Source organism: Bos indicus x Bos taurus, chromosome 16 (genome assembly GCF_003369695.1).
Source record: "Bos indicus x Bos taurus breed Angus x Brahman F1 hybrid chromosome 16, Bos_hybrid_MaternalHap_v2.0, whole genome shotgun sequence".
Lineage (NCBI taxonomy): Eukaryota > Metazoa > Chordata > Mammalia > Artiodactyla > Bovidae > Bos > Bos indicus x Bos taurus.
The window spans coordinates 2204733-2225782 of NC_040091.1; the positions used below are offsets into that span (position 1 = coordinate 2204733).

At 51.8% G+C, this 21050-nt stretch overlaps 2 protein-coding genes across 2 annotated transcripts in view; one reads left to right on the forward strand and one right to left on the reverse strand.

Annotated features, from left to right (window-relative positions):
* The window catches only part of LRRN2 (leucine rich repeat neuronal 2), a 60934-nt gene extending 45091 nt beyond the window's left edge, over nucleotides 1-15843 (reverse strand). The window contains exon 1 of the mRNA XM_027564240.1: nucleotides 15607-15843. The gene's annotated coding sequence lies outside the window, so the exon portion shown is untranslated. The remainder of the gene's footprint in view (nucleotides 1-15606) is intronic.
* LOC113906301 (anther-specific protein SF18-like) lies at nucleotides 792-3255 on the forward strand. Its single transcript, XM_027564241.1, has 2 exons — nucleotides 792-1258; nucleotides 2659-3255. Exons 1-2 carry the CDS (start codon nucleotides 871-873, stop codon nucleotides 2700-2702), a joined length of 432 nt encoding a protein of 143 aa, XP_027420042.1. The 5' UTR covers nucleotides 792-870; the 3' UTR covers nucleotides 2703-3255.
* Nucleotides 15844-21050: the final 5207 nt, after the last annotated feature.

The window sequence follows — 21050 nt, forward strand, 5'->3', positions numbered from 1 at the left end:
CAAAGAGAGGTTATGAGATATGTCCAAAGTCATAGAAGTGGTAGACAGTGGCTCTGGGACACTAACCCAGATACATCCAACTTTAAAGATGGTGTTTTTTTCAACACACCAAGCTACCTCTCACCTAAAGAGACTAGAATGAAGACAGAAGTGAAGACGGTGGCAGAGAAGGGTGAAGACTGTGCGGCACACAGGCAAGGCTCCCCGCTGCCTTGCCCGAGGCAGCGGCTTCGAGGCTGGGTAAGCTTTGCTGAAGAGAGGTGCAGAGAGTCAGGCCCTTGCTCATCCCTCCCACTTTGATTGCTTGGCTGGATCGCCCACTGCCTATGCAAGCTGGCATCCCACTTAGCACGACCTGGCTTGGTTCTCTGAGTGTGTGAGGCCAAGACGCAGCAAAGACCTGTCGCCTCCCCACAAGGTGGAGAGACTCTCTGTCTAAGAGGGACCCTTGTTCTCAGGGCCCAGGGAGCACGCCGGAGACGTCAGAAAACAGAAATGGTCTGACCTGCACGGATGGACATGGCTGTCAGCCCATGCCTGCCCGCCACTGCCTGACAGGTGAGCAGCTGTGCTCTACATCTGTCTGTCCATCTGCATCTCAGGGGCCTGCAGAGAGCTGATGCTCCTCAGAGAGGGGGCCCTGGACCTGAAGGACCTCCTTTGCTGCAGGTGTTAATTAGTAGAGAACAGGAAGGGTGGGCTGGGAAGGAAAGCATGCCTCGATTGCCATCCCAAACCTGAACCCCCTCCCCACTGCCAAGCCCCCCTCTGCTCCCCCACAAACGCCCCTAGCTCTGCCTGCCAAGCTCTGCAAATTACCACACACGCCAATAAGTCATTAGGAACCAGAACAGCAAATGCGGGGTTGCCATGGAGACCAGCACCGGGAGCTGGCAGCCCCGGGGACCGGCCTGTGGCCCCGGTGTGCTGCACGCAGGGCTGGCAAGACCGAACCGCCCAGCAGAAGGGAGAGGCAGCCCCAGCAGGCGCGGGCTGAGGCGGGGAGGAGTAGCGGGCCAAGCCCCCCACCCTCCCCCAGGCCCTGCACGCTGCCAGAGGGCAGGAGCAGCCGGGCCAGCAGGTAGCCCCTCCCTTCAGAGAGCTGCCGCTCTGCCCGGAGGAGGTGACGAAGCACATTCGGGACCAGCCCCAGGGAGGAAGGCTAACACCGGAGCAGCTGGCCCGAGTCTGGAGGAAGAAGCCCGAGGGCTGAAGGCAGGACTATGCTCAACCACCCTCTCCCACCTTCCTGAACGAGGTACTCACATGCGCTTCGGCCCAGGGCTTAGCACACACATCCACTGGCCACAAACAAGTGAGTAGATGGGAATGAACGTGGTCAGTACCCGAGATCTCTGACAGGATAGGAGCAGGCCCTGGACCGAACACCAGTCTAGGGGGACTCTGACAAAGCCACTTCTCTCTGGGCCTCGATGTCGTCATTGGGAAAATAATCAGACTGTGTTCCAGACACAGTGTACCTCAAAAAGGCTCTGCGGAGCCTCTGAGTTCTGGAGCGATTCCTCCAGTCGTGGATCAGGAGGAGGTTGAACAGTGGGGCTGTGGCTCAGCATTGCTCTAGCTACAGCAGCCGGTATTAATTTCCTGTTGCTGCGGTAACATACTACCACACATTTAGTGGTTTAAAGTAACATAATTGTCTACAATTCGAAATGCCAGAAGTCCAAAATGGGTCTCGTGCGTGTGTGCTAAGTCGCTTTAGTCATGTCTGACTCTACAACCCCACGGACTGTAGCCCATCAGGCTCCTCTGTCCACGGGATTCTCCAGGCAAGAATCCTGGAGTGGGTTGCCATGCCCTTCTCCAGGGAATCTTCCCAACCCAGGAATGGAACCCGCGTCTCTTACTTCTCCTGCATTGGCAGGCAAGCTCTTTACCACTAGCACCACCTGGGAAATCCAAAATGGGTCTCACTGGGCAAAAATCAAGATGTCAGCAGGTACGTACTCCTTCCTGGAGTCTCAGGGAGAGCCTGTTTCCACACCTTTTCCAGCTTCTTGAGGCTGCAGCATTCCATGGCTGACGGCCCCTTCCACCTTCCAAGCCAGCAATGGCCAGTCTTCCTCACATCTCGTCACTCTGACACTGACTTCTGCCCCCTCCTCCACATTCAAAGGACTTGCGATAATAACACGGGGCCCACCTGGATAATCCAGGATAATCTTTCCATTTTAAGGTCAGCTGATTCACAGGCTTCATTCCCTTTGCCCTGTTACATAACAAATTTACAAGTTCTGCAGATCAGGAGGTGAGCATCTTTGGGAGGCCATTATTCTACCTACACACATATAGCTTTGTTTTGAAAAACGGATCAATTTCTAGCAATGTTTGAAGCCACATGACCAGAAGACTCTCAGTTGCCATCAGTTTTAAATGCTATGACCTGGACACCTCCTTTTCTCCCTGGGGGACCCTTGCAAGGAAATTCAGAGGAACTCTAGGGCCTGCCCATTCAGAGTGAATGCTGACAGCTTAGGCTGTCCCAGCAGGGCATGCAGAGAGGTAGGTCTCTGTCCACCAGAAGAGCCCTGTTTTGGGGAATCCACCAGTCTCAGCTCTTTCCTCTCCCATCCCTCTGTAACCACATATTACCACATCACCCTGCAGTCATCTGTTCTTGTTTTTCCTTCCGGTCAGGTCGGATGGAGTTGTGTGCGCAGTGTATCCAGGCGTGCAAGTGAATGACCTCCCCCATCAGACCGGGTGATCCCAGAGGCCATGTCCTTGCTTCCTTTGCGCCCCATTACCCATTCCCATCCCTCAGCACTGCGTCTCGTGCAGAAGGTGTCCTGATCTGATAGTCAAGAAGAGATAGCACCCCTTCTTCCCTCACTGTGACCTCAACACTGTCCCCCTCCTAAATCCATCCAGAGGAGCCCCCAGATGATTTGTAATAAACTCAAGAAACAGCACCCAAGTTCAGAAAGCAAAGGTCTTAGAATCTCCCGGCTAGCGCGTCTCTAGGCCTCTTGGGATCAACACTGGCCCTGGGGGAGACGGTGGCCCTCCCATACAGCATAACCTCTGTTCTCACCTCTGCAAGATAGTCCCTGCCAAACTGCCTGGGACCCAGTGGAGCTGAGTCAAATTCTTATGAGAAAGGTACCCTGGGTATTAATCATGGCCCTGGTGTTTTTTGAGTTTATGAAAATTATTCCTCTCTCAGCCTTTCTTCCCCCCTGGTATCAACCAATGGCTCATTCCCATTCCTACTTTTATCATGTGCCTCAGGGAACCCTGGAGAAGAAACGTGATACAGGAGGGGAAAGTTGTTCTTTGGAGGTGCGGCCTTGGAGAGATTGAGAAGAAGAGGAACTAGCATTTACTGAGCTTATACTCTGGAGCAGGCACTCTACACAGATTAGCTCATTAGCTCACTTGGTTGAGAACCAGGGCTCTGGAGTCAGAGACTGGGGGCTGAATTCCGGTGCTGCCATATGCTGGCTGTGTGTGGCCTCAGGCAAGTTACTTCATGTTTCCCAGCTTTAGTTTCCTCAACAGCAAAATGGGAGAAAATAACATCTACTTCACAGCATTATGTGGATTAAGTGGGATGAATGCAGCAAAGCTTCTGGCATATCACAAGCACTTAACAACTCAGATGTGATCATTAACAAGCCTATGAAGTGGGTGCTATTGATTCAGATGTAGAGATGAGGAGACTGAGGCTCAGAGAGGTAAAACGCCCAAGGGCATTCGGTCAGGGAAGGGATGTTAAGCAGCTCTGGTTACAGCTCCTCTGAACGGCAGGCGAGCTCCAGGCGCAGGCCTGCATCCTGGAGGTGACAGTGCTAGGCCCTTCTTCCTCAGGCTGCCGGGGGCCCCAAGGAGGAAGAGCGGACCACTGGGCAGAAGGCTTCACCCAAGGGACGCTTGGTTCTGGGTCGGCCGGCATCCTGGGCCGGGGAGGGCACCACCAATGATCCCACCCCACCCCAGGGCTCTCTCTCTCTTCATACTCCAGAAGGAAGCCCGACCCCCAGGACCCAGGCAGCCTCTCTCCAGGACAAAGAGAAGGATGGGGGCACATCTGGGCAGAATTTCATTTCCATTTTGTGCTCTCTATTCGCTCAGTCATGTCCCATTCTTTGTGACCCCATGGACTGTAGCCCACCAGGATCCTCTGTCCATGGGATCCTCCAGGCAAGAATACTGAAATGGGTAGCCACTCTCTTCTCCAGGGGATCTTCCCGACCCAGGGATCAAACCCAGGTTTCCTGCACTGCAGGTGGATTCTTTACTGTCTGAGACATCAGGGAAGACCCCATTTCACTACACATTAAACTACTGTAATGTTCTAGGAGTAATCCACCAAAGAGGAGCCTAGGCAATGACAAATGAAGAGAAGTTGGCTGCAGACGGGGCAGAAAAATGGAGCTCAAGGGAATTGCAGAGAACCGAGTCCCGAACATGAGGAGGCTGGGGGCTCATGGATGGGCCCCAGACTGTGAGACAGCGGGTCCATGAAAATGACCAGAGAGCTGGGACTGGGGATGAGAAGAGCAAGAGGTTCCAAGGGACAGAGAGCAGCTGGCTCTGCAAAGGAGAGGCCAAGAACACTAAATGGCTGCCCTCCTGTTCCCCAAGAGCATAAAGGGGACCCAGAAACCCAGGTGATGGGAAAGGGCCACTCCAGAGACAAACGCCTGCCCTTGCAGCTTCTACACCCTCCCCTGGCCTGGCCACCCGTCCCCCCTCCCACTCCACAAGCTCCCCTCCAGAGAGGAGTCCTCTCTGCAGATCCAACCACCACCCTGTTTTCCAGGCCCAAATCCGCTGCACCTCCTCAGGGAAGTATATACTCCCACACAGAGCTCACAGTTCTGATAACATGTATAGTCTAAATCACACAGTTTAGTACTTCGTTTTAAATATGGTCTGTTATTATTCCCTCTTTATTTCTTGCGACTGTAAGTTTTGCCTTTCCAATGACCGGGAGGTTTCCTCACCAGTCAAGACCATGTCTACTGTTTCTTTATCTTCTCTCCCCTCCACCCGCTATTGCCTGGGAGGCTGTGCCCTTCATGAGACAACTTTTTGGGACAGTGCAGATTGACTAAACCAGCTTCAAGGCCTGGAGAACTTCCTTTCCACCTAGTAAAACACTGAAATGGATGGCCCCAACCTTGGGGTTTCAAAGGATCAGACCATACCACCCCCTGCCCTAAATGCTGCAAAAACTCCCCTTGCTCTGAGAAAAAAACAAACTTCCCAGCCCAGCTCCACCGCTCACCAAGATCTGGCCTCCTCAATCCTGCTAGGCACAGCCCTGCCTCCAAGACTTTGTACCTGCGCCTTCCTCTTTCCTCATGTCACTTTCTCAGTAAGGTCAGCCTGTACAAAGCTACACTTTCCTCCTCTAAGACTCTTCTACCCCCCTTCCTGGCTTTATTTTTCTTTTTAGCACTTGCCAACTTTCTATTAGGTTGGTACAAACATAATTGCAGTTTTGGACTGACTTTTAAATCATTATAACTAAACTCAAATACTCTCTTTGGGATTGGAATGAAACTGACTTTTTCCACTCCTGTGGCCACTGCTGAGTTTTCCAAATTTGCTGGCATATCGAGTGCAGCACTTTAACAGCATCATTGTTTGTGTGTTAGTCGCTCAATTGTGTCCGACTCTTTGCAATCCCACAAACTATAGCCTGCCAGGCTTCTCTGTCCATGGAATTCTCCAGGAAAGAATACTGCAGTGGATTGCCATTCCCTTCCCTGGAGGATCTTCCTGACCCAGGGATCGAACCCTGGTCTCCTGCGTCGCAGGCAGATTCTTTACCATTTGAGCTACAGGAAAGTCAATCATCATTGTTTAGGATTTTAAATAGCTGGCATGTCATCACCTCCACTAGCTTTGTTTGTAGTGATGCTTCCTAAGGCCCACTTGATTTCACACTCCAGGATGTCTGGCTCTAGGTGGTGATCACACTATCGTGGTTATCTGGGTCATTAAGATCTTTTTTGTACAGGTCTTCTGTGTATTCTTGCCACCTCTTCTTAGTATCTTCTGCTTCTGTTAGGTCCTTGCTGTTTCTGTCCTTTATTGAGCCCATCTTTGCATGAAATGTTCCCTTGGTACCCCCAATCTTCTTGAAGAGATCTCTAGTCTTTCCCATTCTATTGTTTTCCTCTATTTCTTTGCACTGTTCACTTCAGGCTTTCTTATCTCTCCTTGCTATTCTCAGGTACTTTGCATTCAGTTGGGTGTATCTTTCCTTTTCTCATTTGCTTTTCACTTCTCTTCTTTTCTCAGCTATTTGTAAGACCTCCTCAGACAACCACTTTGCCTCCTTGCATTTCTTTTTCTTGGGGATGGTTTTGGCCACCGCCTCTTGTACAATGTTACGAACCTCTGTCCATAGTTCTTCAGGCACTCTGCCTACTAGATCTAATCCCTTGAATATATTCTGCACCTCCACTGTAAAATCATAAAGGGATTTGATTTAGGTCATACCTGAATGGTCTAGTGGTTTTCTCTACTTTCTTCAATTTAAGTCTGAATTTTGCAATAAGGAGTTCATGGTCTGAGACACAGTCAGCTCCAGGTCTTGTTGCTGGCTCAGAGAAAAAGCAAGGGAATTCCAGAAAAACATCTGCTTCTGCTTCATTGACTATCCTAAAGCCTTGGACTGTGTAGATCACAACAAACTGTGGAAAATTCTTAGAGATGGGAATACCAGACTACCTCCTGCGAAATCTGTATGTAGGTCAAGAAGCAACAGTTAGAACTGGACATGGAACAACAGACTGGTTCCAAATTAGGAAAGGAGTATGTAAAGGCTGTATATTGTTACTCTGCTTATTTAACTTATATGCAGAGTACATCATGTGAAATGCTGGGCTGGATGAATCACAAGCTGGAATAAAGATTGCTGGGAGAAATATCAACAACCTCAGATATGCAGATGATACCACTCTAATGGCAGAAAGTAAAGAGGAACTAAAGAACTTCTTGATTAAGGTGAGAGAAGAGAGTAAAAAAAGCTGGTTTAAAACTCAACATTCAGAAAACTAAGATCATGTCATCTGGTCCCATTACTTTATGACAAATAGATGAGGAGTAAGTGGGAACAGTGACAGATTTTATTTTCTTGGGCTCCAAAATCACTGTGACCAATGACTGTAGCCATGGAATTAAAAGATGCTTGCTCCTTGGAAGAAAAGCTATGACAAACTTAGTGTATTAAAAAGCAGAACATCACTTTGCTGACAAATGTCCATCCAGTCAAAGCTATGGTTTTTCCAGTTGTCATGTATGGATGTGAGAGCTGGACCATAAAGAAGGCTGAGGGCAAAGAATTGATGCTTTCGAATTGTGGTTTTGGAGAAGACTCTTGAGAGTCCCTTGGACTGCAAGGAGATCAAACCAGTCAATTTTAAAGGAAATCAAACCTGAATATTCATTGGAAGGACTGATGCTAAAACTGAAGCTCCAATACTTTGGCCACCTGATGTGAAGAGCTGACTCACTGGAAAAGACCCTGATGCTGGGAAAGATGGAAGGCGGGAGGAGAAGAGCGTGACAGAGGATGAGGTGGTTGGATGGCATCACCGACTCAATGGACTTGAGTTTGAGCAAACTCCGGGAGATAGTGAAGGACAGGGAAGCCTGGTGTGCTGCAGTCCATGGGGTTGCAAAGAGTCAGACACAACTTAGTGACTGAACAACAACAGGGTCAAACACATCTTTATTAATCAAAGTAGGAACCATTATAATCAACACAGTTTTGCCAATGAAAAATGTTTGCTTATTCCTATGGCATAAAAATTCATGCTTTGGGATTCAACCAGCTCTTGGAAAGCTTTTTCTGCCTCCTGCTGGTCGTTTAAGTGTTTTCCCTGCAAAAAGTTGTCAAGGTGCTTGAAGAAGTGGGTGGGGGAAAGGTCAGGTGAATATGGCGGATGAGGAAAAACTTCGTAGCCCAATTCGTTCAACTTTTGAAGCCCTGATTTTGCGATGTGGGGTCGGGACTTGTTGTGGAGAAGAACTGAGCCCTTTCTGGTGACCAGTGCCAGCTGCAGGCGTTGCAGTTTATGGAGAATCTCATGGGTTAGCTGGGCATACTTCTCAGATGTTCACCGGGATTCAGAAAGCTGCATTGGCCTGGCAGCTGACCACCCAACAATGACCATGACCTTTGTGGGGGGCAAGTTTGGCTCTGGGAAGTCCTCTGGAGCTTCTTATTCCAACCACTGAGCTGGTTGTTGCCGGTTGTCATATAAAATCCACTTTTTGTAATATGTCACAATACAATTGAGAACTCGTTTGTTGGTATTGTGTAGAATAAGAGATGATGACACTTCAAAATGACAATTTTTTTGATTCAAGGTCAGCTCATGAGGCACCCGCTTATCGAGTTTTTTCACCTTTCCAATTTGATTCAGATGTCAAATGACCACAGAATGGTCGATACTGAATTCTTCGGCAACTTCTCGTGCAGTTTTAAGAGGACCAGCTTTGATGATCATAACCACATTTATTTAAGAATATATTCCAATATCAATAGGCAAAGTTCGACAGTGTAAAACTGCAATGACTTTTGCACCAACCTAATAATACATAGCTGACTACTGAACGATGTGGGGTTTGGGGCACTGACCCTCTCTCTGCACAGTTGAAAATCTGAGTTTAATTTATAATCAACCCTCTATTTTGCAGTTCTGTATCCACAGATTCAGCCAAGCATGTTAGGGGTAATGGAGTGCTTCAGTATTTACTATTGGGGAAAAAAAAATGCAGTTAAAACCTGTGTGGTTCAGGGTCGACTGTATTATTTATTTACTGTATCCTCAGACAATAAGGGCTTCCCTGGTGGCTTAGAGGTTAAAGCATCTGCCTGGAATGTGGGAGACCCAGGTTCGATCCCTGGGTCGGGAAGATCCCCTGGAGAAGGAAAATGGCAACCCACTCCAGTACTCTTGCCTGGAGAATCCCATGGAGGGAGGAGCCTGGTAGGCTACAGTCCATGGGGTCTCAAAGAGTCGGACACGACTGAGCAACTTCACTTTCACTTCAGACAATAAAGTATAAACTCTGTAAGGGTGATGATCTCTGGTTGCTCAGTTATTTGTACCCAGTGTCTGACACAGGTGCTTCATAAATACTTGCTGAATGAAGACACCCAGCACCACCCTGGTCTGAGATGGCCGAGGCACAGCTGTGCTCAGAGCAGGACAATGGACAGGAAATTCTGTAGGGTGTAGGTTCTCCCTAGATGAAAGTGAAGTGAAAGGCTCTCAGTCGTGTCCGACTCTTTGCAACCTCATGGACTGTATAGGCCATGGAACTCTCTAGGCCAGAATACTGGAGTGGGTAGCCTTTCCCTTCTCCAGGGGATCTTCCCAACCTAGGGATCGAACCCAGGCCTCCCGCATTGTAGGCGGATTTGTTATCAGCTGAGCCACAAGGGAAGCCAAAGAACACTGGAGTGGGTAGCCTGTCCCTTCTCCAGCAGATCTTCCTGACCCAGGAAGCAAACGGGGGTCTCCTGCATTGCAGGCGGATTCTTTACCAACTATCAGGGAAGCCCAAGGGTTCCACAATGCCAACCCCAGGCCAACTCTGGGCAAGCACCTTCTGTTTGGAGGCCTGGAGCTGCGCGAGCCCCAGTGACCTTCATCTCATTGGGAGGGCTGTCCAAGGAGAAGGCGGAGGGTGAGGGTGAGGACCGGGCAGAGCCAAGTGTCAAGCCCCTCCCCTCCACACGCACAGCGCTTACGCTTGCAGCCTGCCCATCAGCTGCCCCTGTGTTCGCTCCATCTCCTGGGCATCACCACCCCTGTCCTCCCAGGCCACTTTCGTCGCCTGCCTCCAATGCTCATTCTGAGAACACTGTGTAAAGGAACACGGCCTTCCCTGCCTTTCCTCTCTCCTTGCCCCTTTTCTTCCCACTCTGGTAGGGATGAGGGAAGACAGACCTGCTTTTCCTGGGGGACCCATGCTGGCTGCCTAACAACCGCTGCCCCTTCTTCCACATGTTTGCTCCTGGAGGCTCTGCCTTGCAAGATATTTGCAAAAATGATGTTTGCTTGTTCTTGTTCTTCCCAACACACAGGAGTCTCCCTTGTAGAGACACCCCACTGGCAACACTAATCGCAAGCTTTCCCCCACCCACCGCCGTGTCTGGACTCTGCACTCTGCTTCCCTGGAGCCACTGGGAGCAGACCTCTCCCAGAAGTCACCTCTGCGTCAGCCCCACTACTGTGTCGGTCCCCAGGGACTGACTCTTAGGGTGTAGCTCCTCTGAGGTCACTGGCTCCATGTGGCCCCTGAAGCACTTAGCTGAAGCAGAAGGAAAAAATGTTGGTTCTCCAGGAGCTGTCATCTGAGGGAAAAAAAGGGAGACCCTCCTTGAGGATCCCTAAAGTGGGGCAGGCAGTCCCTAGCCTGGACAGGACTCGGGGGGCATCTTTTTTTTAATTTTTTTAAATTGAAGGATAATTGCTTTGCATAATTTTGTGGTTTTCTGTCATATATCAATAAGAATCAGCCATAGGTACACCCAGATTTCCTCCCTCCCATCTCCCTCTTTTGGGGAGCAGCTTACTGTAGGAAGGAGTGGGGAGAATGGACAGGATGCCACCAGGGCACCTCTAGGCCCAGGAACACTGGGTTCTGGGGGCGTAAGGAGCAGGAGCCCTGCAGTCAGAGAGAATGTTGAGGCCTCCCTCAGTTTTTTTCTAGCGACACGTCCTTGAGCAAGTTACTGAACCTGAGTCTCAGTTTCCTGGTGTTTAAATTAGGGATAATAGGAGGACCTACCTAATGCGGTACTTTTTGAGGGCTTAATGGAAAAATGTAGGTAAAGCACGCGGCACTGTGCCTGGCACATAGTTAGTGCTCAATAAATGCCAGCTGCTATCATTAATGCCATCACAACGTGTGAGGTGGAGGCTGAATACCAGTCAGCGCCCCACGAACCCCTCTGTCTGCTCTTCATCCTGGAACTTCAAGCCCATCAAACACTCAGCAGCAGGGAAGGTGTGGGTGGAAGAAATGTACAGACAGAAACTGAATTCTAAACCAAGCCTGGTTCAACTCACCTTCTAAGACAGGCTCTCAGGCCAAGGCATCTCCTGGGTCCCCGGGAAGAGCAGGAAGCCAGAGAACAAGGCCTGTGGCCGCTCTGGGTTTGGAGCAGAGACTGCTTGACGAAGGCTTAGAGCAGTTAAGATGCCACGGTCACGAGACCAATCCTAGCAATCTTAGGGGTGCACCAGGTCCCCGGCCCAAAGGCCAACTGTTTGAGGCTGGCGCGTGTTGGGATGCTCTGGGTGACCTGCCAGCCCCACCGGAAGCCCAGCTCTGAGCACTGGAAGCAGAGGCTGCAGTGGGATGTGTCCAAGGGGCTCCTGCCCTCCATAGAGGGCAGCACGCACGCAACACGGCCCCCTCCACATGCAGTCCTGAGCGCCGGGGCCTTAAGGCCCGCTGCCTCTGCCTGGCTGACTCCTCCTCAAACCGTGCCCCAGTATCATGGCCTCCAAGGTCCGTCTCGTAAACTGGAGACAGACACAGTCACCTCTTTATCTGAGATCCCTGGATTACAGCACTTGTCTTGTTACTGTAAGACTAACTGCTGTATGTGCTTAGTCGCTCAGTCGTATCCGACTCTTTGTGACCCTGTGGACTGTACCCACCAGGCTCCTCTGCCTACGGGATTCCCCAGGCCAGAACACTGGAGTAGGTAGCCATTCCCTTCTCCAGGGCATCTTACCCAACCAGGGATCAAACCCAGATCTCCTACATTTTAGGCGGATTCTTTACCCTGGGTTGGGAAGATCCCCTGGAGAAGGGAATGGCTACCTACTCCAGTATTCTGGTGTGGAGAATTCCATGGACTGTATACTCCCTGGGGTTGCAAAGAGTCGGATAATACTTGAGCGACTTTCACTTGTACCATCTGGACCACCAGGAAAGCCCTGTATTACAGCACTTGTTTCGTTACTGCAAGTACATAACTACTCCACTTAATGCTAAAAATAATATTTATCTGGTGCTTACTGTGCCAGGCACTGTTCTAAACTCAGGACATGTATTAACTCATTCAATCATCACAATTCTATGAAGTAGGTACTGTTATCCCATTCATACATGAGGAAACCGAGGCACAGAGATGTTAGATAACCTGCCCAAAGTCACTCAGCTAGAAGTGATGGGGCCTGGATTCAGCCCCAGCGATGTGGCTTTAGAACTCCTAGAAGGCAGGGCCAACACCTGCTGTGTTTCTATCCCTTGCACCTAGCACTGGGCTGAACGCACAGCAGGTGCTTAGAAAAGATGGGCTAAGCGTGTGCCTGCATACGGCTAACGTGGCGAACGTTCCAGCCTCTGAGCTGTAGGACAGAGAGACCAAGCCCCTCCAGAAAGTATCAGATAAAGGCATCCTTCTTCGCCCTCTCTTAGCAAGTGCACCATATCCTGCAGTCTGTCCTGCCCGCTGTGTCTTTTCCTGCATGTCTCCTGCCTTTGTCTGTTCCTTGGTCACTCTCCCCCTTTCCTGTCCCATTCAGCCTCCATCCATCGGCCCTGTCCTTCCGTAAAGTTCTTGCAGGCTTGAAAGCCTTCCACCCTCATTCTCTGCCTTAGAGCTTTTCTAGAATCCAGACTTCCCCAAGGAAGCTGAGAACACCAGTGACACTGATTCATTAGACTGGCCACGGACCAAGCTCCTACACACAGACCCTGAATGAAAACAGCGATCTCTGCGTACGTGCTGTGTGTGTGTGCCTGCCTGTAGCTTGTCACAAACCTGTGTTGGATCAGGAAGATCCACTGCCCTCCCTGTCTCTTCTCCCAGGGTCCCAGCTCCTCCAGGAAGCCTTCCCTGATCCCTTGAGAAAGCTTATTCATGCAACCATTCAGCAAATCTTTATATATCTTAATATTCGGAGGAGACAAGGCATGCTTCTGAAAAGTTTGGTTAAAATGTGACCTTCAGAGAACTGCATAAGTTACCAGATGTCACAAACACAGGTGCCAAACGCACTGCAAAGATGCAGTGATTTCAAAATGGAGACCTTTGTGACCCGGGACAAGAGGCTTATCCTCTACGGTCCTCAAGTCCTCAGTTATAAAGCAGATGATAATCCAAAATTTAGAAGGTTATTAGGAGGATCAAATCAGATAATTTTTGTAAAGTTCCTGACAGACTGATGCTTAGTAGGTACTCAGTAATAAATGCTTCTTTCTCCCTTCTCCATCTAAGGCACCGGCTTTCTATTCAGCCGTCCCAGATAAACGATGAGACATGAACTGATCCATCCTTGGAGGTCAAAAATGTCTTAAGGACAGGATGACCTCGGTCTGTAAGCTTTGCAGTACCTGGTTTATTGTAAGGAGATGCGCCTGTCACATTAGAGGTTACTCAGTATGATAAAGATGACAATTTACTAGGACTGTTCACGCCCCTCCCCCAGCAACACAAGTAATGGGTAAAAAGCCTAGTGGGCAGAGACTTGATCAGCTGGGAGGTCCAGATACAAATTCAGCCCTGAGATATAAAGGTGTAATGGCTGTATCCTCAGCTCCTAAGATAGTGCTGAGCAGAGTAGGTGCTCAATAAATTGCTGAATGAATGCTTTTTTTTTTTTTAAACAATGGATTTTCCTTCCCATTTCAAATTAAAAAGAGAGAGAGGGTAGGAGGGACAAATGCCCTGGTACAGGAGTGATGCCAGGGGAATGCAGCTGCCAGGCCGGCCACCCAGGCTCCGCCCCTGCAAAGGGGATGCAACAAATCTACCAGCGCAGGTGTCCCCACTCCGAGGCTCAGAAGCCAGGAGTCCACGCGCCGCCCTGCTTGTGGCTGAAGCTGCAAGTTACAGAAGAGAAGGGAAAAGGTGCAGACAGGCCTGGAAGGGAGGGAGGAAGGGAGAAGTCTGGGGAGAGGAGGAGGGTGAGAGAGGAAGGGGAACACTGTTGGTGAGGGGGAGAGGAAGAGACTCCTGAAGCGACAGGAGGAGCACGGTGGGGGGGGGAGGCACCTGAAATAAGGATGGGGAGTGGGTAGGAACTGTGGAGAGTTCCAGAGGAAATCTGCTGTCTCAGCCTGGGTGGAATTGTCTTAGCGAGACTTCTGAGTTCCCCCTGCCACTCAGCGTCTCCTCTGGGTTGGGCTGTGCAGGGGGAGGCTGTAGATTTGGGGGTGCCCCTAGATGCCAGGTGTCTGCCAGACCCTGGGCAGGTCCCAATCCTGAAGCCTGAGGCGTTTTGCTCCATCCTTTCCAAACAATGAGGTTTCACCCTAGGTCTAGAGGGTGGCCCCTCCCCAGCCACCATGGGAAGGAGACTCAGTGTGAGCCAGCCCAGGGGAAGGAAAGGTATCCAGAAGGCTCAGACCCCTCGCTGGTCTCTCTTTCCATCTTCTCCCCACAAAGGCACTTGGCCAGCCAGGAAAGTGGGTCAGGCCGCTCACATGTGACTTTCTTCTAACAACAGGCAAGGGGGCCTCGGTGCCCTGTACACGACCCTGCCCACCCCATGCCCAGTGCTCTTGTTGGAGGGAACTTTAAGGAGCAGTGGGCAGTGGGAGGGGATCCGTGCCTTCTCATTCAGGAAGAGGACATGGGCCAGAGCCCATCCCAAGCCGTCAGGGAAGGGGGAGCCTGCGGCTATCAGGGCGCATGGAAAGACCTAGATCTTCCCATGATGATGGCCAAGCTGGCAGGGAGCCACCTCTACCCCCCTGACCTGGGGGAGGGGGGTTTGTTTCCTCTACCACCCACCTTCTGGGGTCTTCAAGAAGAGGGCCCAATCGGCCCATCTCTATCAACCGAGCGCTGCGCCCAGCCCACCCCCTCCCGACCCTGCCGGTTGCCCAATTAGAAGCTGCGTTGGCTCCAACAGATGGGAGCTGCGGCAGGCTGAAGAACAGAGCACAAAGCCCAGCTGACATTTTCCTTCCTGTTCCTTTGGTGGGGGAGGAAGGGCAGGGCCAGAAGGGGGGCAGAGCAACACCCCCGGACCCCCGCTCCAGGTCCCAGTCTCCCGCACCTCCGGGGCTTCTCGGAGCTCAGTTTCCCCCCACCCGGCGGCGCCCCGCTGGCGGGGCAGCCGGAGCCCGCGCCGCCCTCCGCCCGCAGGACGAACGCACCACCTGTGGCTGGCCCACCCTCGGTCGGCCGGCGGCCGCGGCGGCCCGAGCCGGCCCCTCCTCCACGCCGCAGGTCCCCGCGCAGAGGCCGCGCACAGACTCCGGCCGCCCGGGAGGAGCCGGGCTCCGGGCTCCAGAGACTTCGGACCGACACGAAGGCCACCTTGGACGCCCAAGCTCCAGGGAGGGCAAGTCCGCAGGCTCCGGAGCCCTCCCTGGCGAGTCCGCCCCCGTCACGCCCCCCCCAACCTCGCGGCCCCCTGACATCTCGGGGCCCCCGCTCTGCCCAGCCACAGTCTGGGGCGGCTCGGACCTCTCCGGGTGCATTCAGGCTCGGACGCCCCTTCCTCGGGTCCAGCCCGCGCGGCCGGCAACCTTTCCGGTCTCCGGCCCTCCTTCCCTGCCCCCGCGCGGCTGCCCCCTGCCCAAGCCCCCGCTCCCCAGCGGGCCCCCCGGCCCCCGAGGTCCGCCCGCGAACCGCACACTCACCCCGGGCGCCGTCTGCTGCCCGCGCACCGCTCGGCTCCCGCCCGGGCCGGGCTCAGGGAGGCCGCGCGCACAGGCCGGGGCGGGGTCGCGGGCGCCTCCCCGCCGCGGAGTTTTCCTGGGAGTGGTCCCGGGGCAGAGCGGGTGACGGCGCCGGTAGAAGCACCCGCTCCCCGCCCGCGCCGGGCCCGCGCGCCGGGCTGGAGGGCGGCGGCCGAGAGCGGCGCTTCCTCCGCCCTCCGCGCGTTCGCGGGTGCGGCCGGCAGGCCCCCGCGGCGCCCGAGCCCCTCCGCGCGCCCTCCGCCCGGCCTCTCCTCGCCGCTGCGCCGCGCCCCGGCCTCCCCAGCCCGCGCCGGGCGCCTCCTCGCCGTCTGCCTGCCGCGCCGCCCCCTCCCTCCAGGCCCGCTGCCGTTTTAACTCCTGAGTGGCCGGCGGCCCGCTCCCGACACAGCCCGCGGGAGGCGGGGCCGGGCCGGATGCTATGGCTGGGCCTCCGGGGCTGTGGAGCCCTTGGCGCCTTCAGACGCAGCTCTGGTCCGAAAGAAGAAGGGAGATCCGAGAGGGGAAAGGGGCCGTTCTCATATTGCCTCTTACTCCCTTGCAAAGGAAGACAGAAGGGAAATTCAGCAGCTTCCAGAGGATAGGTGCAACTCACAGGCACAGCATTTTTGCCTTGCGCGGTGCTGTTACCCCTTTCCCCCCAAGTTAACAGCGGACTAAGGAACGCAAAGAGTGGGTTAGAATTTGTCCACAGGCACAGGCGTCTCTTATCCTAAAGAACAGTGTGCAATATACACTCCACCCCCGCCAGTTCCATACCCTTCTAGCATGGCCCCCTGAGCTCGGCAGCTCTGACCTTCTGGAAGGTTCCATCCTGGTCTTTAGCAAGGTGTCCATCTCCATAGGTGTTAGGAACTGGCAAGCCCACTCAGGGGCTTGGCTTGGGCGAATGCCCCCTCTCCGGGCCGAGCGTTGTGAACACTAGGAAAGGAGAGCAGGGCGCTGAAGGTGGTGCTCGGCTGCAACGTGGTGGCTTACAAAGACTGGGTCACCACCCTGTCAGAGCTTAGGAGTGTGTCTCCTGCTGGGGCCAACTGCTTGAGTCCCATGCCTCAGTGGGGCCTTTGACCTGGACCGCTCAAAACAAGCTCAGATCCATCACCAGAGCCTGCAGAAGCAACCATAGAGAAGCAGGTGGGCTGGAGCCCAAGGGATGGGGAGTTCTGCCAGGAGCAGCATCCGGTCTTCCTTCCTCCATCCAGGGCTTGAGCTCAATGCCTCCTGTGAGCTTCAGAGAGCTTTTTCGCTCTGCCTTCTCCAAGGGCACAGCCAGTGCTAACTCCGTGCCTGGAGGCTTTTATCAAATCAAATCAGCCTGAAGGTCTGTATGTCCTGTATGCACAGAGGGGGTTCTCACCTTCTTGTATTCAGTAAGCATGTATTAAGTTCCCATTGTACCTCCTAACCCACTCCCATGCCATGCTCTCCACCCCTGCTGTGGGGCATGATGGCCTCTAGGAGCTTAGAGGGACAAGTTGGAACTACAAGAAACAATTTTAAACATTTCAAGGCAAAGGAAGTGCCATAGAAATACAGAAAGAAAAGGCTCTTATAGGTTAAGGTTATTCAGGAAAGCTTTTATGGAGGAGGTGAGCTTCAGGCTGAGCCCAGATGGAGGAACTGACAGAAAACAGGGGCCAGCACATGCAGGCAAGTGGAGACCTCAGAGCGGAGTGGGTTGCTTGGAGGGCAGGGGGCAAGGGAGGGAGTTTGTGGAGCTACTACTGGATACCAGGCGTTTTCACACGCCCCGCTCATTTTATCCTCTGAGTTGACTCTTACACCTCCCTTTAACAGACAGCAGAATAGAGGCTCAGAGAGCTTAAGTTCTATAGGCCGAATCTGAACCTCTTCTTGGAACCACAGTGCCCTTGCTGTAACACCATACTGGGTCTGCAGAACAAAGAGCATGAATTTCCAGGCTGAACAGTTTAGCCTTGGCCCAGTACACAAGTGATTGGGGATAAAAGAAGCTGGAAGATGGGAGGCTAGAGAGAAGGCTGTTAGTGGAGCAAAAGGGAGGGGAGCCGTGAGACTGGAGAGTAAATGCAATAGGCCTCTGTAAGATTTGGTAGAAGTCTGACACTGAGTGAGTGAGTGAAAGGAGTCAAAACTTGACTCTAAGCTTTTGAGCAGGAGTGTTGGAGTCCCTTGTCAGTTCACCGTCCTGAGGGACAATGTCAGTGTATTCAGGCTACTCTTAAAAAGGAGGAAATGTCACCAGCTCTTTGCCAGCTGAGCGACACTCCAGGGCCCCAGCCCCTCAACACCCATCCATGCTTCGTAGTGTGTCTCAGCTCCCCACCCAGATGGGGACTTCTGGAGGCTGAGACTTCCCACGGAGCACTGAGTCAGGACTAGTGGCTCACAGTTCTTTAGTTGCTAAGTCAAATCTGACTCTTTTGCGACCCCATGGACTATAGCCCGCCAGGCTCCTCTGTCCATGGGATTTCCTAGGCAAGAATATTGGAGTGGGTTGCCGTTTCATTGAGGAGCGAACCTGAGTCACCTGCATTAGCAGGCAGATTCTTTAGCTCTGAGCTACCAGGGAAGCAATGCCTTATAGTAGATGCTCAATAACTGATAATTAAAGAATAAGTGGGGTGAAAGCAAGTAGCATTGCGAATTGGCTGTTTCTAAGTGGCAGACCTGTAAGACGTGTGCTGGGTAAGGATAGGGAATTGTATTGTCTCAGGGCAGAGGATAGGGGAGACTTCTTGAGCTGACTCCAGATTCCTTACAATCCAATGGAGCTGAGCATTGGTTTCAAAGCCTGAGGTTTGAAACTCTCCTCATCACTTTCTCTTTCTTCGGGAAAAGTGCTTTAACTTCTCTGGGTTCCAGTTCTTTTCTATGAAAATAATTCAAGTAATAGCAGTTAATACTTCTTGAACACCTACTACATGTAAGGCATATTTATGCCTCAGCTCATTGAAAATTCCATCAACCCTAGGACTCGAGATAGGAAGACAAAAGAGGTTTAAAGTTATGTAACCAGTACATAATAGAGCTGAGATCTGAACTCAGGGTATCTGATGATAGAGTCCCAACACTGAACCACTAGCCTGCACCGCCTCTTCAAGATGAGGGGATACGTGTGTCTGGCAGTGAGCATGTTACCTGGCATATAGCACATTTCAGTAAACGGTCGTCTCTCTCTCTCTCAACTCGTTTTCCATGGTTTCCATTCTGAACCAGACACTTTTCTGGGGAAAGATGGGCACTCAACTCAGTCCTTTGGAAGCTCTTAGGTAATTTCGCAGGAGATTTAATGGCCTGGTTAATGACCTTTTGCCCTCCAAATTTAATCTCTAGGCTTAGCTGTGCCTCACTACTGCCAGCAGCCTGGAACTCTGTGACCCCAGAGTGTCTTGGGAGAAGGATGCCGGGACTACACACCACTACAAATGATTCTCAGCTCAGCTCCACTTGGCTCTTTAATGTAGGGGTCAGAGACTGAGCTGGAAGCATGCTATTTGTGTGGTGGGGGGCAGTGAGAAGAGGAGGGATCCTCCTGGAGCCTGGCGGTGAGCCAAGTTAGAGAAGGGAGGTTGGAGGGTGGTGCCACCTCTTTCAATGAAACCCCCACTGTTGTAGCCTCTGCTCAGCCCCCACCTCAGGAAGCCCTGAATGAGGCCCTTGGAGTCATTGAGGACTGTTGTCCCACCAGTGACTCAACTCAGTAGAGACTGTGGCCCCAGAGCGGTGGTCCTCAGGCTTAAGTGTCAGCTAGAGCATGTGTACAAATGCAGCCTCACAGGTCCTACCCCAGAGTTAGATCCTCTAGTTCTTGGAATCTGCAGTTTGGCAAACTCTCTAGGTGATTCCGATTCAAGTGGCAGATGAACTCTGCTTTGAGACACTGGCCTGGAGTGTCCATCACTCTCTGATCTCTCTCTGCCTGGGCACCGCAAGTACAGAGCCCTATGTTCTGGCTGTTGGGGAACACCAGTGAAAAGAGAACACAGGGTCCCTGCCAGAGGCAGATTCACGATGAAGCTGATGAAGTTTCAGCTTTATGGTTGTTCACTTGAGGGGATGAGGGGAGGGGAGGTCAGTTTACAAACAGCAAGCATTTTTATCCAAGCATTTCTGGTGAACTGAATGAAGAGGTATCAGAAGAAAGGGATCTGAATTTCCAAGGTTCACATACATTGTTGTGATCTTTCTAGTTCTAAAGAAATGAAACCATTGGGGCTAATTTTGTATTTGTTCTTTTTCTTAAGAGGGCCCCACAAAAACTGGATCTTCCCCTGGCCCTGCCTTCAGGGAGCTCCCAGGATCCACACCCTTGGAGCACAGAGCACCAGAAAGGCAAGAGGACACTGCAGATGGCCGAACTCAGGGAACTGCAGGGAGTCTGCAAATGTATCTGGGGTTATATTTCTAGAAAAGATATTGCAGGCAAAATGATGTAGGTTGAATCTGTTTCTGCCCAGAAACAATGTGATGATGGAAATTACAATCCTCACCAAAGTCCTGGTGCCCAGCTTTTTAAAGGAATACGTATAAACACCATAAACATCATATTTAATGAACTTTAAATGATACACCTGCACTCTGTATTTGTTAAATTGACTTTGAGTATATAATATAATATAAAACAGCTAAACTGGGCAATATGATAACCAAATCCCATTCAGTTTAACTTAATGAATTCAGAAGATTCCTGGGAGAAATGCTCTTTTGGGGGAAAGGAGGGAGCCACAGAGGGGGCTGCAGAGTCTCCTCCTTCCCTCCATTGTTCTTGTTCAGTCGCTCACTCATTTCCGACCATTTGAGACCCCACAGACTGCAGCACGCCAGGCTTTTCTGTCCTTCACCATCTCCCAGAGCTTGCTCGAACTCATGTCCATTGAGTCAGTGATGCCATCCAAACATCTCATCCTCTGTCATCCCCTTCTCCTCCTGCCTTCCATCTTTCCCAGCATCAGGGTCTTTTTCAGTGAGTCAGCTCTTCACATCAGGTGGCCAAAGTATTGGAGCTTCATCATCAGTCCTTCCAATGAATATTCAGGACTGATTTCCTTTAGGATTGACTGATTTGATCTCCTTGCAGTCCAAGAGACTCTCAAGAGTCTTCTCCAACACCACAGTTCGGTTCAGTTCAGTTGCTCAATCATGTCCGATTCTTTGCGACCCCATGGACTGCAGCACGCCAGGCCTCCCTGCCTGTCACCAACTCCTGGGGTTTACTCAAACTCATATCCATTGAGTCAGTGATGCCATCTAGCCATCTCATCCTCTGTCGTCCCCTTCTCCTGCCTTCAATCTTTCCCAGCATCAGGGTCTTTTCCAATGAGTCAGCTCTTCTCATCAGGTGGCCAAAGTATTGGAGTATCAGCTTCAGCATCAGTCCTTCCAATGAATATTTAGGACTGATTTCC